The sequence below is a fragment of the Cervus elaphus genome, chromosome 1 (assembly GCF_910594005.1).
Source record: "Cervus elaphus chromosome 1, mCerEla1.1, whole genome shotgun sequence".
NCBI lineage: Eukaryota > Metazoa > Chordata > Mammalia > Artiodactyla > Cervidae > Cervus > Cervus elaphus.
Window position 1 is genome coordinate 64,779,687 of NC_057815.1, and position 15,939 is coordinate 64,795,625.

At 44.1% G+C, this 15,939-nt stretch overlaps 2 protein-coding genes across 2 annotated transcripts; both read left to right on the forward strand.

Annotated features, from left to right (window-relative positions):
• Window positions 1–8,217: 8,217 nt before the first annotated feature.
• Window positions 8,218–8,802, forward strand: LOC122704706 (RNA polymerase II subunit A C-terminal domain phosphatase SSU72-like). The gene has a single exon (XM_043919651.1). The coding sequence runs from the start codon at window positions 8,218–8,220 to the stop codon at window positions 8,800–8,802; it is 585 nt and encodes a 194-aa protein (XP_043775586.1).
• Window positions 8,803–12,813: 4,011 nt separating this feature from the next.
• On the forward strand, window positions 12,814–13,398 carry LOC122704766 (RNA polymerase II subunit A C-terminal domain phosphatase SSU72-like). The gene has a single exon (XM_043919781.1). The coding sequence runs from the start codon at window positions 12,814–12,816 to the stop codon at window positions 13,396–13,398; it is 585 nt and encodes a 194-aa protein (XP_043775716.1).
• Window positions 13,399–15,939: the final 2,541 nt, after the last annotated feature.

Here is a 15,939-nt window from a genome sequence, read left to right on the forward strand (position 1 = left end):
CAAACAACACATATGTTAGACCTTTTGACATTGTTTTACCACCGTTTGAAAGCCTTTTTATTTTTCTGTATTTTTTCTGTCTTCTCAAGTTGGATAATTCTACTAAAAGATCTTATGGTCTAGTTTTGCAGGTAGGGTTACCTAGGTCAAGGGATAAGTGCATTTGCAGTTTTGTCCTATATGGAAAGAGTCCCACTGAACACATTATACTACCTTTCATGAAAGCCACTGAACAGCCACATGAAAGTAACTCTGTCCTCACAAACTTGCCTGTAGACTAACTATCATGTCAAGTCTTAGAACATTTGTCAATCTGATAGTGTGTCAGGTGTGGCTAACGATCTGCACAGACAGATGCCAATAGTTCTTCCCTCTGCTGTCCTCACAAGCCAATTCTTCTATCGTGGAGTGAGTGAGTCAAAGTGAGTGAAAGTCGCTCTGTCATGTCTGACTCTTTGCAACCCCATGTACTATAGCCCACCAGGCTCCTCTGTTCATGGAATTCTCCAGGCAAGAATAACTGGAGTGGGTTGCCAGTCCCTTCTCCAGGGGATCTTCCCAACCCAGGGATCTAACTTGGGTCTCCCACATTGTAGGCAGATTCTTTACTGTCTGAGCCACCCACTCTGTTACACCTGTGATGTCTTCATGACTTGCTTTGGCCAATGGAATGAGGTGGAAGTATTATCCTCTGCTTAGAGAATTTAGAGTGAAGTAAAGTGGGAACAACAGTCAGAAGGTAAATGTATTATCAAAAAACAGCATCAGGGTAGATTGAACTTGGGAAGTGAAGAATTTGAAATAAATACTTACAAATGAAGCTACTGACACACTATTATTGTTAGGCTGTTGTCCCTTGGACTATAAAATATTTCTGTCATTTTTGGATTTTTTAAATTGTTATTGCAAACACACGCAAATATAGAAAACAAAACAAATGAATGGCCTAACAAATTCTATTCTCTTTTTTTTTCAACTTTTTAATTGGATGATAATCACTTTACAATGTTGTGTTAGTCTCTACTGTACTACAGCATGAATCAGCTGTGTGTATACTTGTATCTCCTCCCTCTTGAGCCTCTCTTCCACCCCCCACACTACCCTCTGGGTCATCCCAGAGCACCCATGAGTTCCCTGTGCAATACAGCAGCTTCCCACTAGTTATTTTACACATGATAGTGTATATTATAGGACTTCCATGGTGGCTCAAATGGTGAAGAATCCACCTGCAATGCGGGAGACCTGGGTTTGATCCCTGGGTTGGGAAGATCCCCTGGAGGAGGGCATTGCAATCCACTTCAGTATTCTTGCCTGGAGAATCCCCACGGACAGAGGAGCCTGGCAGGCTACAGTCCATGGGGTCACAAAGAGTCGGACATGACTGAATGAGTAAGCACAGCACAGTGTGTATATATGTCAATGCTACTCCCTCAATTATAAGGCAAACATCACCCAGGTCAAGAAATAAAACTTGGTCAGATACACCTGCAGCAATGTCCATATGCCCTGTCCCAGTCACAAAGCCATCACTGACACACCTAACCTTTCAAGTTACATGTACATTCATGTCTTTCTGCAGTTTGCACCCAAATGCTGCCATTACATTTCAACAATCTCTGAATATTCTATTTGCCTCTGTGTCTTAACTGGTACTATGTTTGTCTTCTCAAGAAACCACTTTAATTTCAGTAGCACATCTAAATCTTTATTTCCCATTCCTCATAATTAGACAGAAAGATATTGTTAGTTACCATTGCAACCTACAAACATAACTTCCCCTCCCTTTATCAAAACTACCAACAGCAGTGGTGTTCACGCCACTTGGGAACTACCCTCCCACAGTATTTAACTAACACCTGATCTAGCCCCATCCTCCCCACACCTCAACATCTTTTAACAGCACACCTGGAGGACCACAGAGAATTTAGCAGTCTTCTGGTCCAAACTCTGGCTGATTTTTGTGGATCTGAAGCTGGAAAGACCTTTCCACAATGAAAAGCATCCTAAGATACTGGTAAAAGGAACGTCCAATGACGGAGATCAGAACTCGACATCCTGGGACCCCACACACCACAAGTAAAACCTGAAAATGCCTTCAGAATGCCACCAGCAGCTCTCAGTCCTGACTAAATTCTATTGGTAACATCCACAGCTCCATGTAAATGATCTCTGAGTTCTGATTGCCTCCTCTAATCTGTCTCTGACTTTCCAGGCAAGGAAGCCCTAGGTGCCCCAGGGTTCAGGATGAAAGGTTGGCCCAGGCAGCCTCCCAAGCAACCTTTTACTCATGTACTATCCTCACACTGAGCAACTCAAGCAACTAAAACATTTCCCTCTCAGTGCCCACAATGTTCAGGGTTTGATGTCTTCCTCAAGTACATTTTTTTAATATTTTTTTGATGTGGAACATTTTATTTTAAGCCTACTGAATTTGTTGCAATACTGCTTCTGTATTGTTTTTTTTTGGATTTTTGGCTTTGAGGGATATGGGATCTTAGATCCTTAAGCAGGGCTGAAACCTGCACCCCCTACATTGGAAGGTAAAGTCCCAAACACTGGACAACCAGGGAAGTCCCTCAATTGTTTTTTCTAACTCTACAATAGACATCAATTTCTACAGTTCCATTGAGAAATATACCACTAGATCAAAATATAAACAATAGATCACCACCATTAAAGTTTTAACTTTCCAATCTTTTTTATATTTTTATAACCTGTAGGGCTTCCCTGGTGGCTCAGTGGTAAAAGATCCACCTGCCAATGCAAGAAATGTGGGTTTGACACCTGGATTGGGAAGATACCCTGGAGAAGGAATGGCGACCCACTCCAGTATTCTTGCTGGGGAAATCCCATGGAGAGAGGAACTGGGCCAACTACAGTACTGCTGCTGCTGCTGCTAAGTCACGTCAGTCGTGTCCAACTCTGTGTGACCACATGGACGGCAGCCCACCAGGCTCCCGTCCCTGGGATTTTCCAGGCAAGAATACTGGAGTGGGCTGCCATTTCCTTCTCCAGTGCATGAAAGTGAAAAGTGAAAGTGAAGTCGTTCAGTCGTGTCTGACTCTTGGAGACCCCATGGACTGTAGCCTACCAGGCTCCACTGTCCATGGGATTCTCCAGGCAAGAGTACTGGAGTGGGGTGCCATTGCTACAGTACACAGGGTTGCAAAAGAGTCATAAACAACTTAGCGACTAAACAACAGAGGGGACTCTTAAAAAATGTTCCAAAACCTTTTTAGTTCAGTTACATTCATTTTAATTTATTCAAGTACATTTTATATTTTTTAAATAAATGAATTCTATTTTTAATTTTTTTTGCACTGCAGTTGATTTACAATGTTGTATTAGCTTCTACTGTACAACAAACTAAATCAGTTATACACAAACACACACACACATATATATATCCACTTTTTTAGGATTCTTTTCCCATTTAGGTCATTCAGTTCAGTTTAGTTCAGTTGCTCAGTCGTGTCTGACTCTCTGTTACAGCATGAATTGCAGCACACCAGGCCTCCCTGTCCATCACCAACTCCCAGAGTTTACTCAAACTCATGTCCATCGAGTCAGTGATGCCATCCAGTCATCTCATCCTCTGTTGTCCCCTTCTCCTCCTGCCCCCAATCCCTCCCAGCATCACGGTCTTTTCCAACGAGTCAACTCTTCACATGAGGTGGCCAAAGTATTGGAGTTTCAGCTTCAGCATCAGTCCTTCCAATGAACACCCAGGACTTATCTTCTTTAGGATGGACTGGTTGGATCTCCTTGCAGTCCAAGGGACTCTCAAGAGTCTTCTCCAACACCATAGTTCAAAAGCATCAATTTTTCAGTGCTCAGCTTTCTTCACAGTCTAACTCTCACATGCATACATGACTACTGGAAAAACTATAGCCTTGACTAGACGGACTTTTGTTGGCAAAGTAATGTCTCTGCTTTTTAATATGCTATCTAGGTTAGTCATAACTTTCCTTCCAAGGAGTAAGCGTCTTTTAATCTCATGGCTGCAGTCACCATCTGCAGTGATTTTGGAGCCAAAAAAATAAAGTCTGACACTGTTTCCACTGTCTCCCCATCTGTTTCCCATAAGGTGATGGGACCAGATGCCATGATCTTAGTTTTCTGAATGTTAAGCTTTAAGCCAACTTTTTCACTCTCCTCTTTCACTTTCATCAAGAGGCTTTTTAGTTCCTCTTCACTCTCTGCCATAAGGGTGGTGTCATCTGCGTATCTGAGGTTATTGATATTTCTTTTGGCAATCTTGATTCCAGCTTGTGCTTCTTCCAGCCCAGCATTTCTCATGATGTACTCTGCATGTAATTTAAATAAGCAGGGTGACAATATACAGCCTTGACGTACTCCTTTCCCTATTTGGAACCAGTCTATTTTTCCATGTCCAGTTCTAACTGTTGCTTCCTGACCTGCATACAGGTTTCTCAAGAGGCAGGTCAGGTGGTCTGGTATTCCCATCTCTTTCAGAATTTTCCACCATTTATTGTAAGTTCCTTGTGCTAAAGTAAGTCCTTATTAGCTGTACATTTTATATGTACTTTATATTTTGTAATTCATCACTATAATCTCTCCAACTAAGCACCTGCAACACTTTAATCTTCTGCCATATTTGCCTTGCCTGTCCAAACAGAGAGGAACTCAGAAACATATTACGTTTTCCTCAAAATGTATATTCTGGCAAAAATAATATCAGCTGGATAACACATTTCTATCTTCAGAAGAACATCCAACACTACCTAAAAACCTACTTCAATTTGGTGTTCCCATCACATGAAATGATAGACTCAACAGATTATCCCCTCCAGTCACCAGGCCTGACCTGAGTACCCACCAGCAGCAGAAAGACAAATCATAAAGCCCAAGGAATCTACCAGAAAAGAAACCCTCATGTTCCTACCACCAGCACTGCCACATGCAGATATATACACATAATCACCTGTGGTGAAAAACAATTGAGTGTTTCTAAATTACTACCCCTCCTCCTCTTCAGCGAGTCCTCTTATTTCACTTCAACATCTCTCTCAATCCCACATCTACTCCACCTGTCCAGAGCCACAACACTACTCCTGGGTCCACTCTTTACCTCAGGAATTACTGTACTAGCTGGTACATCTCCAGGTCCACCCTTCACTCCAATATGCCTACAATGTGTAGAGAAAGTCAACATCTACTTGGTGACATAGAAAATAACCTAATTCAATCATGCTAACTCCCTCTCCTTTAATTTCTCCTTTAAGATACACAGGCCTTGGTGTTACTGCAGACCAGAACCAAGAATATTTCATTTCCCAATAGTGAGGATGTACTTTCAGAGGAATATAATACTCAAAACAATGAATCTTAAGCATGAACAAAATTCTCTTGAGGAAAGAATGCTTTTCTCCTGGGAATTTATATCAGTTCAGTTTAGTTCAGTAGCATAGTTGTACCCAAGTTTTTGCAACCCCATGGTGTGCAACACGCCTTGTGCAGGACTTCCTTGTCCATCACCAACTCCTGGAGCTTACTCAAACTCATGTCCATTGAGTTGGTGATGCCATCCAACCATCTCATCCTCTGTCGTCCCCATCTCCTCCCACCTTCAATCTTTCCCAGCATCAGGGACTTTTCAAATGAGTCAGTTCTTTGCATCAGGAGGCCAAAGAATTGGAGTTTCAGCTTCAACATCACTCCTTCCAATGAATATCCAGGACTTATTTCCTTCAGAATTGGCTGACTGGATCTTCTGGCTGTCCAAGGGACTCTCAAGAGTCTTCTCCAACACCACAGTTGAAAAGCATCAATTCTTCGGCACTCAGCCATCTTTATGGTCTGACTCTCACATTCATACATGACTACTGGAAAAACCATAGTTTGAGTAGGCGGATCTTTGTTGGCAAAGTAATGTCTCTGCTTTTTGAGATGCTGTCTAAGTTTGTCAATTATTTTTCCCCCAAGGAGCAAGCATCTTTTAATTTCATGGCTGCAGTCACCATCTGCAGTGATTCTGGAGCCCAGGAAAATAAAACTCTCACTGTTTTCATTATTTCCCCATCTATTTGCCATGGAGTGATGGGACCAGATGCCACAACCATAGTTTTTTGAATGCTGAATCGTAAGCCAGCTTTTTTCTCTCCTCTTTCACCTTCATCAAGAGGCTCTTTAATTCCTCTTTGCTTTCTGCCATAAGGGTAGTGTCATCAGTATATCTGAAGCTATTGACATTTCTCCAGGCAATCTTGATTCCAGCTTGTGTTTCATCCAGCTTGGCATTTCACATGATGTACTCTTCATAGACGCTAAATAGGTAGGGTGACACTATACAGCCTTGACATACTCCTTTCCCAATTTGGAACCAGTCTCTTGTCCCATGTCTGGTTCTAACTGTTGCTTCTTAACCTGCATACAGTTTTCTCAGGAGGCAGTATCCTGGTCTGATATTCCCATCTCTTGAAGAATTTTCCACAGTTTGTTATGATCCACACAGTCAAATGCTTTACTATAGTCAATGAAGCATTAGATGTTTTGATGCTTAATGATTAAACTATTTTTATTTAGTCTTGTTAGATGGACTGTTTTCCTTTATTTCTGCATTCTCTCGCTTCACTGATTAAGCTTATCCTTTAGCTAATATTTTCACAGACAAAGGCAGGCAGAGGACATAGTGGGGAAAGACCATAAGGTCCTGTTCTGTTTCACTTTGAGCCAAAATTCTTGCTATACAAGGTTTGTTAGACCCCTTCAGGTTTGGGTCGCTACTCTAATAAAATTTCATGCTGTACGTAGCTTCTGACTACCTCTTCATCTACGCCTGGTGTTTCTTTGACAGGATTTTTCTCTTTTGAATGTCCTGCTTCCCTTGTATTCTTGATGCCCTGCTTTGAACAAATTATTACAGCTTCCAAGTTCCAATCAAGGCTAAGAAACCCCTGCTTTGAGTCAGTTGCTTTCAAACCTTGGTGTACATTGTAATCATCTGAAGGGCTTTGTACATCCCAGATATCTGGGCGTCACTCCCAGATTTTCCAATTTGGTGGGCTGGGATCCAAATTACCTTACCCCACATTCTGGGTTAATGTTAATGTCCTGGCTTTGGGACTCATACTTGGAGAAGATCAAGTGTGTTCACGGAGGTAGAATTCCTTCAATGTGACAATGACTACAATTGACAAAGGCAGAGAGACATAAAATCTGTCAGTTTCTAAATGGATGCTTCTCCTGAACCATTTTGAAGGGACAAGACTGTGTCCCCTTACTGTTTGGTGTATGGTTCATAATTTTTAAGTCTATATCCTTGGAGGGTCACCTCTGCAAACTGACAAAAGAAACGGAATTTAAAATTCCTATATTTCAGTATAGAGTGTTCAGACAGAGCTGTGCTTGAAAACATGGGAAAGCCATGGAGGCAGCTCCAGTCCGTGGAGAAGCATCATGAACTCAAGAAAACCAAATGCAAGATGTGTGTGTTCTTGATACTCCTGCCACACTAACAGGAGGGATGTTTTCCAAACAGTTGCTTGGTACACTGGTAAATCTTGTTATTATTTATGGCCAAAATTATGTGTTTCTCCTGTAATTTAACAAAATTGCAATTCAAATCATCAACTGAGGGAAATAAATATGAAAAAACTATGGCAATTATATGTATAATGACCTAACTGTAAGTTTGAAAACTTCAAACACACATTCCAACCCATGTTCTCAGGTCACTAGAGAGAATGATGACAAAATTAAAGTAGTCTGCACAAGTCTAATATGCTTAGTAGCCCCTTGCAAATGTGACCCAGAGGACGAAGTGGAGACTACAAAACACCCCTACTCAGGAGCCAGATTAGGGTGAGAGCAGATGTTCAGGTAATTGAATTACCAAACTTAGCCTCATATACACAGGCACGTACAGGGTTAACTGTACCAGGCAAAGGACTCTGGGGTGGCAAGGGAGCCGGATGGGCACCTCTTGGCCATCAAATTGGGTGATTGGATCACCGGGTTGTTCTGGTCATCCCATTGGGTGCACTATCTAAATCCAATCACTCAAGAGTTAAGCCAATCACCAATCAAGAGGTCTCCGCCCACCTTGGGCCCATGCCTCCATATAAAGGCCTTCTCTCTTCTCTGATTCAAATGCTCATTACAAACTGGACCCAGCCGGTCATCTCCCTGGCCTTCAGAGTCCCCCTCAGACCCTGAAGTCCTCCTGTCCAGCTGGAGTCCCAAGAGGCTGCCGCCATGCCCTCCTCCCCACTCAGGGTGGCTGTGGTCTGCATGAGCAATGTCAACAGGAGCATGGAAGCCCACCGCGTCCTGAGGAAGAACGGGTTCCATGTCAGGTCTTTTGGAGCCGGATCCCACGTGAGGCTCCCAGGAGGGGCACACAACCCACCCGTGCTCTATGACTTCTCCATGTCCTATAAGAAGATGCACAGCGACCTCTCCTCGAAAGACCAAAAGCACTACAAAAGGAATGGAGTCTTACACATCCTGAAGAGAAATGAGAGAATCAAGCCTGGCCCAGAAAGGTTTCAAGAGTGCCCAGATCCCTTTGATGTCATCTTCACCTGTGGGGAGAGAGCCTATAACCGGGTGGTGGCCGACCTGTGCGCCAGGGATCAGGAGACCTGGCAGCCTGTGCCGGTCGTCAACGTGGACATAGACGACACCCTGGAGGCAGCCAGCCTTGGAGCCTTGATCATCTGTGAGCTCTGCCAGGGTCTCCAGCAGGCAGATGACATGCAAAGTCGTCTGGCCGAGCTGCTCGAGGCAGCGAAGGAGAAAACAGGAAGGAGCTTTCTGCACACTGTCTGCTTCTACTGAGGAAGCTTCTTGGCTGGTTTCAGCTGCTTTGTCGGTAAGAACTCATGCCTGGACTCTCGGGCTACTGGGCATTTTCTGGGAGAGGCTTCTTCAAAGCCATTTCTGCTAAAGGCTGTTGATGTTTGATTTGTCAGGTAACCCCACCCAGTGAAGGAGGTGGAGGAGGAGAGCATCGCCTGGCCCAGGGAACATGGAACACCAGAAGACATGCCAACCCTTCCAACGTGGGGAACGATGGTGTGGAACTGGACCAGGAAGGAAGAACTCAGTGCTCACAGGCTTCTGCAAGGAGGTTAATCTCGAGGACTCTCTCTGCTGGATGGACAATCAAGGCTGATCACGGAGCCCGGGACAAGCAATGCATTGAAGGATATTCTGAGAAAAAGGAACAGTGTCTATTTTATTCATCTATATGGATACTAATTTCCTTTTGTCCTTTCAGTGTGGTGTATCAATACGATGGATTGTTTTTTCTGAAGTGGGATGGGAATACACTGAATGGAAACTATATTGAATTGGAAATATTTCTGCTTTTAGATTGTATGTCTTCGACAATTATCTACTTGATTATAAGTTCTGGGTAGATCATTGGTGGCTTTTTTGGGCAAACTCCAAGCATGATTTGTTTAATCAAATAGCGTACTTATGAAATAGAATTATAAATCAGTGTAGTCTGTGGTTGCATTTATTACTAAAATATAAGCCCTATCTGTTGAACTATGTACCTTATTTAAATAAAATGAAATAAAGTTTAAAAAAAACCTGTAATTTGAGAAAAGGTGTCTTCTCATTTGTGGTAGGGGATGGAAGTTACCAACTGGGTGCCTTAATTTCCTGTTTTTCAAAGCCTATAAATCCCCTGTAGAAAAGCAATCTTTATTCTTGAGAATTTACTTCTCCTTCAAGCATTCATTGTTTTGTGTTTTGTGCTCCTCCGAAAATGGATCCTCGTTGTGCGGAAATGAATCATTCTTGGTTCTGACCAGCTGTGTCACCAAGTCCTGTGTGACTTACAGGAGAAAATAAAGGAGAGACAGTGGGGATGGTGAAGTTAGCTTACTCACTAGCAGAAAGGAAGTGTGGACTTTGTTATCCGTGTAGGTGGGATGGAGTGCCATGGATCTGGAGGGATCAGCGAGTACAGCAAATGCTGAGGAGAGGACTGCACTGAGGAGGAGGGAGGTAGCTCTGCACAGGGGGAGAAGTGTGGGAGCAGAGGGAGGTGCTGGAGTTGAAAAGACAAGACTTAATGAAGAGAAGAGAGAGGGATGGTACAGAAGCACTCTCAACTTTCTGTCTCTCCCCACATGTGAGCAGGTGCATCTCTATCTGAAGGGAGCAGTGGTAGGGAGGTGATGGTTTTCTTTTCTGGTAGAGTCAGTGGTATTCAGGATCACTCTCTCATCTGATGGTGGACAGTCACGGTCAGGAATGGAAAGGGAGTAGGAGAGTCAGTTGAGATGATCTTTTCCAATGATGGGACCACAAAATTGAAGTAGGGAGATTTAGAAGCCCTTTGAAAGAAAGAGAAATGATCTGTCCAGGTGAACGTATTTGGCCTGAAAATCCACATGCAGTAAAGGCTGTTGGTTGAATTCCTGTCTGTAGGGATATGCAGGAGGCAAATATGAGAAAGTACAACTGATTCAAAGTGCTGTAGACGTTACACAGGAGCGACCATAGTAATGCCACTTAACATAGTAGATGTCCATGGGAAAATAAAGGGAATGGAACTCGGTGAAATGGATGCTGAAGAATAGTTTGTCTAAGAGCTATTAGAGCTGAAAAAAATAAACAAAAGTTTGGAAGGTGGGTGGTTGAAGGTTGGTGAATAATCTGCTTCAGATTTTGATGTAGTGGCAGAGATCTGGGTGGAAGTATGGAAGCTGCTGTCACAGGGGAATGTGCAGAAAAAGGCAGTTGGGGAAGAAGTGACAATACCAAATTTTGTTGGTGTTGAATGTGTGATGTCTGCACTTGTAGGGTTTGTTAAGTATTTGACCTGTATCTATGGATTTTACATCCAGAATTGACAGAATATGGGCTTCTTCAGAGTGGTAAGTCCAGAAAGACAGAAGATAACATTGAGGAGAAGAGATTTTGTCTACAGGATTGATTAAAAAAAAAAGAGGTAGTAATCATAAAAAAGATACTGACATCATTCAAAAGAGGACTGATTCTAAAGGAAATCAATCTTCATATAAGTGAAAACATATTGAAGGTTATCTCAAGGTGAAAAAAGAGAGACGGTGTCCAGTTAAATGGTGCTCAGAATTGGCAGAAAGTGAAGGAAAGCCTTCCCTGTAAGGTCTCCTCTACCAGCACTGCAGACATCAGGGAGGCTTATGGGATGACACAGAGACACTGCTCTAGCACTAAGAGCTCAGCTGTGGCTGCCACAGTGCTGGCATGCCGAACAAGAGCCGCCCCCCCCCACCCTGTGTCTCACAGATAAACTCAGGGGCACACAAACAGACCAGAAGTAGAGGTTTTCGCCACTGTGTGACTCTAGAGCCATCCTATGAAGAGAAAGGACCATGATTGTAGTTCGGGCTCTGAGATCCTTTCTCTCTCTCTCTCTCTCTCCCCCTCCCTCCCTCTCCCTCTCCCTCTCTCTGTCTCTCCCTCTCTCCCTCTCTCTCACTCTCTGTCTCTCTCTCTCTCTTTCTGTTGTTCCTGGCAGGATGAGTTAGGTCTCAGGCAGTGACTATTAAAAACATTTTCACATCATATTTGAGAGCTGACTACCTTTTCAGGTATGCCTGACCTTTTCTCTATCTGGATTTTTTCTTCAGAATATTCAACCTCCCATCTAGAGGCAGTGCTTCTCAGGGACTTCCGAGGTCCAGTCAAGTTTCTGAAATCTCTGCTATTAGTCAACTTGCTCTCAATCTTTAGTGCCCCTCCCTGTGATCCAATTCAGTGGTCTGGGAATCCAGTTCCAGGTTAAACAAGCTCCCCTTCAGTTCATGCTGATGCTCTGGGGGTCACACTTTGAGTACACTTGGGCTGTTTACTGACATAGGACTCTTTGCTCTTGGAGAATCACTGCAATGGACAGAACATTCAGTCTGTGGCTCTATGAAGAGATCTTTGCCCTCGCCATTTTGAAGTGACAGCATTAAGTCTCCTTAGTGGTCAATGTCCCGATCCCAACTTTAATATCTGTTCGGTTGCTTCATCAGCTATGCAAATGGAGAAAAGCAATGAAAAGGCTTCTATGTTGTGTATGGAGTGCTCAGACTGAGCTGCTTCTGGAGACAAGATAAGGGAGGAGGATCTGCTCAGTTCACTCCAGAATACTGATGAATTGAAGAAAAGCGAAAGGGGAAAATGTGGTGTTCTTGCAACTTGTGAAACGCTATCAAAGGGCAGTCATATTTTCCAGAGGTTGCTTTTGACACTGGTGCATGATTTTCTTGACTGATAGGAAGAGCCATGAATGCCTTCCTAGGATTTAGCACAAATGCTCTACTGGAGTATCAACTCTAACATGAAAAACTGGGGAACAACTGTGATTCTTTGCTCCTTGGATTAGGAGGCTCAGGAATTTCAAAGATCTTTTCCACATGCATGTCTTCAACTCTTTGGAAGGCTGGTGAGAAGCCAGTGAGTAGTCTACTGTTTTGCCTGATACCAATTCTGCCGCATACACACAGGCACAGATAGGGTTAATGGGAGATGGCAAAATGCTCAGGAGGGGGGTGGGGGTTGGGTGGGCACATAGTGGCATTGAGATTGGGTGATTGCATCAGGGGACTGTGCTGAAAACAGCACTGGGTTCTCTGCGCCCAGCCCACCATTCAAACCCAATCACTCAAGAGTTAAGCCAATCATCCACCAAGATTTCTCCTCCCACTCAGGACGAGTGCCTCCATATAAACGCCTTTTTTCCTCATTGACTCGAACACTCCTTGGAAGAGCTGGACCCAGCCGCTCATCCCCTGACCTCCAGAGTCCCCTCAGCCCCTGAAGTCCACGCGTCTGTCTGGAGTCCCGGTGGCCACCACCATGCCCTCGTATCCGCTCAGCGTGGCTGTGGTCTGCATGAGCAACATGAACAGGAGCATGGAGGCCCACCGCATCCTCAGGAGGAAAGGATTCCGAGTCAGGTCCTTCGGAGCTGGATCTCGAGTCAGGCTCCCAGGAACGGCACGCAACCTCCAGGTGGTTTACGATTTCTCCACCACCTACGAGGAGATGCGCAAGGACCTTGTGCGCAAAGCCCGAGAACGCTATAACAGCAACGGCATCTTGCACATCTTGGGAAGAAACGAGAGAATCAAGCCTCGCCCGGAAAGATTTCAAGAGTGCCGAGATCGCTTTGATGTCATCTTCACCTGTGAGGAGAGCGTCTACGACAGGGTGGTGGAGGAGCTGTGGGTCCGGGAGCAGGAGACCTGCCAGCCTGTGCACGTGATCAACGTGGACATGGACGACACCGCGGAGGACGCCACCCTGGGGGCCTTTATCATCTGCGAGCTCTGCGAGCGCCTCCAGCAGGCGGACAACCTGGAGGACTCTCTGGTCGAGGTGCTCCTGGCAGCCGAGCGCAAAACTGGCAAGAGCTTTCTGCACACGGTCTGCTTCTACTGAGGATCTAGTCTGGTTTCAGCTCCTCTGGGTAAGAACTTGTGCCTGGACGTTGGGCTAGGTGGTATTTTCTGTCAGAAGCGGCTTCCAAGGCCTTTCTGCTAAAAGCCATCTTCACGACTTTTTTCAGGTACACTCCACCCAGAAAAGGAAGTGGAGAAGGATATAATTTTCTGCCCAAGTGACATGAACACCCTGGAGGCATCCAAACCCTTCCACGGCAGGGGACGATGGTACGGATTCTTGACCTGGAAGGAATTCTTCAGTCCTCACAGGCCTCTGCTAGGAAGTTAATCTCGAGGACTCCATTATCCACATCAAGAGACCAAGGTTTACAATGGACAAGTGATGCGTTGAAGGATATTCAGGGAAGAAGAATAAACAAACCCCACCCAACTTCCATTCCATCATTTTTTTTTTACTTCATCATTTTAATACAATTTCCTTTCATCAGTTTTGTATTGTGCATCAGTATAAATGCATTTTTCTTTTTAGTGGGATAGGATTATATTTAATGGTTGACCCTTAGAAATCTATTTTGGATTGTATGTATTTTGGTAACTGCAACTTTCATAGAAACTCAGGTTCAATAACAGTAGGCATTGATTGCTAAAATTTGAGCATGATCTGTTCAATTCAATATTCATGAAATGAAATAAAAGCTTCTAGTTTATAGAAAATGTATCCTCTAATTTTTGGTAGGGGTTGAATCTTACAAAAGGAACAACTTAGTTTCTTACAGTTCAGGCTGAATGAATTCCACAGGGTAAAGCTCTCTTTCCTCAAGCGGATTTCTTCACCCATAAAAGGTGCATTGAGTACTGAACTCCTCTAAAAGTGGATCCTACCTTCCTACCAAGAGGAAGTGAATCCTCTTGGATCTGACCAGCAGTGGCACCTAGACTTGTATAACTTACAGGAGAAAATAAAGGAAGGGGGAGTTGGCCTGGCTGAATGAGGTATCTTGCTATGTCAGAAGGTTGATGTGAACTTTATTTACAGAGAGAAGGCAGGATGGAGCAAGGGTGGACCTGGGGGCATGGTATGAGCTCGTAGAGGATTTACCGCGAAGTACGGATTGAGCAGTAAGGTGGAAGCTCTGGACAGGGGGAGAAGCTGTGGGATCATAGGAAGATGGTGAAGTTGAAAGGACAGGACATGCTGAAGAGGAGAGAGAGGGAAGAACTTACAAGCAATGTCAATTTTCTGCCTTTCCACACTGGTGATGGGGTGTACCTATCCACATGGGGCAGTGCTGGCGGTAGGGAGGTGAGGGTTTCTTTCCGGGTAGATTCAATGAGCTTCAAGGTCAGTCTTTCATCTGATGTTGAGGCAGTCAGGGCAGGAATGGGAAAGGGATCGGATAGTGTGTTGAGATGATCATCTCCAATGATGGGAATACGAAATGGAAATAGGGAATGTTGGGGACCCTTTATAAGAGAGAGAAATGATCTGTCCAGGAGATCTTACTTTTGGTTGATTTCCTGTCTGTAGAGATATGGAGGAGGCAAATATGATAAAGCATGTAAAAGTGGGCTGGTGTTCCAAAGGAGTGACTCCAGTGATGAAACTCAACAGAGAAAATGTCCATGGAAAAGTTAAAGGGAATGGGACTGGATGAAATGGATGGTGGGACATGGTTTGTCTAAGAGTCCTTAGAGCTTAAAAAATAACAGGAGATTGGAGGGTTGAAAGTTGAAGGTTGATGAGTGTCCTGCTTCAGATTTAGATGTAGTGCAGAGATCTGGATGGAACTTGGGAAGTTGCTGTCTCAGGGGAGGGTGTAGACAAAAGCAGTTGGGCAAATGTAGCAACACTGAATATCTTCAGTATTGAATGGATGATCTTTGTGCTGGTTGGGTTTGCTAAGAATGGGACCTGTGTCTAGTGACTTCACATAAAGAATTATAGGAGAATAGTAACTCTCACTGACATATGTACAACGACCCAGAGGATGCCACCCTTGGGTCTTTTATCATCTGTGAGCTCTGCAAATGCCTCCAGCAGGTGGACTACCTGGAGGACCCTCTGGCTGAGGTGCTCCTGGCAGCCCAGTGGAAAACGGGCAAGAACTTCTGCACATGGTCTGCTTCTCCTGAAGAACTTGTCTGGCTTCAGCTACTTAGTCGGTAAGAACTTGTGCCTGGACTTTGGGCTGGACGGTATTCGCTGTGAAAGTATCTCATAGCCCTTTTCACTAAAAGCCATCCTTATGATTTTCTTCAGGAGCACCCCAACTAAGCAAGGAAATGCAGGAGAAAAGCATTACATGGATAATGGAACTTGAATCACCAGGAGCCATCAAAAACCTTCCAGTGTGAGGGATGATGGTGTGGGGACTTGACTTGGAGGGAACCGTTCAGTGCTCACATGGCTCTGGAAGGAAGTGACCCTGAAGGACTCTGTTTTTCGGATCAGTTAATGAAGGCTTATAATGGAGTGGTGGACGTGTTTTGTTCAGTATAATCAGGATAGAAACTTGTCTATTGCATCTTTTTAAAACAATATCCTTTTTCTCTTTTGTAGTTTTATATAAATATATAA

Excerpts from the sequence above, each read along its gene's own strand:
- LOC122704706 (XM_043919651.1), top strand. The coding sequence starts at position 8,218 with ATGCCCTCCTCCCCACTCAGGGTGGCTGTGGTCTGCATGAGCAATGTC.
- LOC122704766 (XM_043919781.1), top strand. The coding sequence starts at position 12,814 with ATGCCCTCGTATCCGCTCAGCGTGGCTGTGGTCTGCATGAGCAACATG.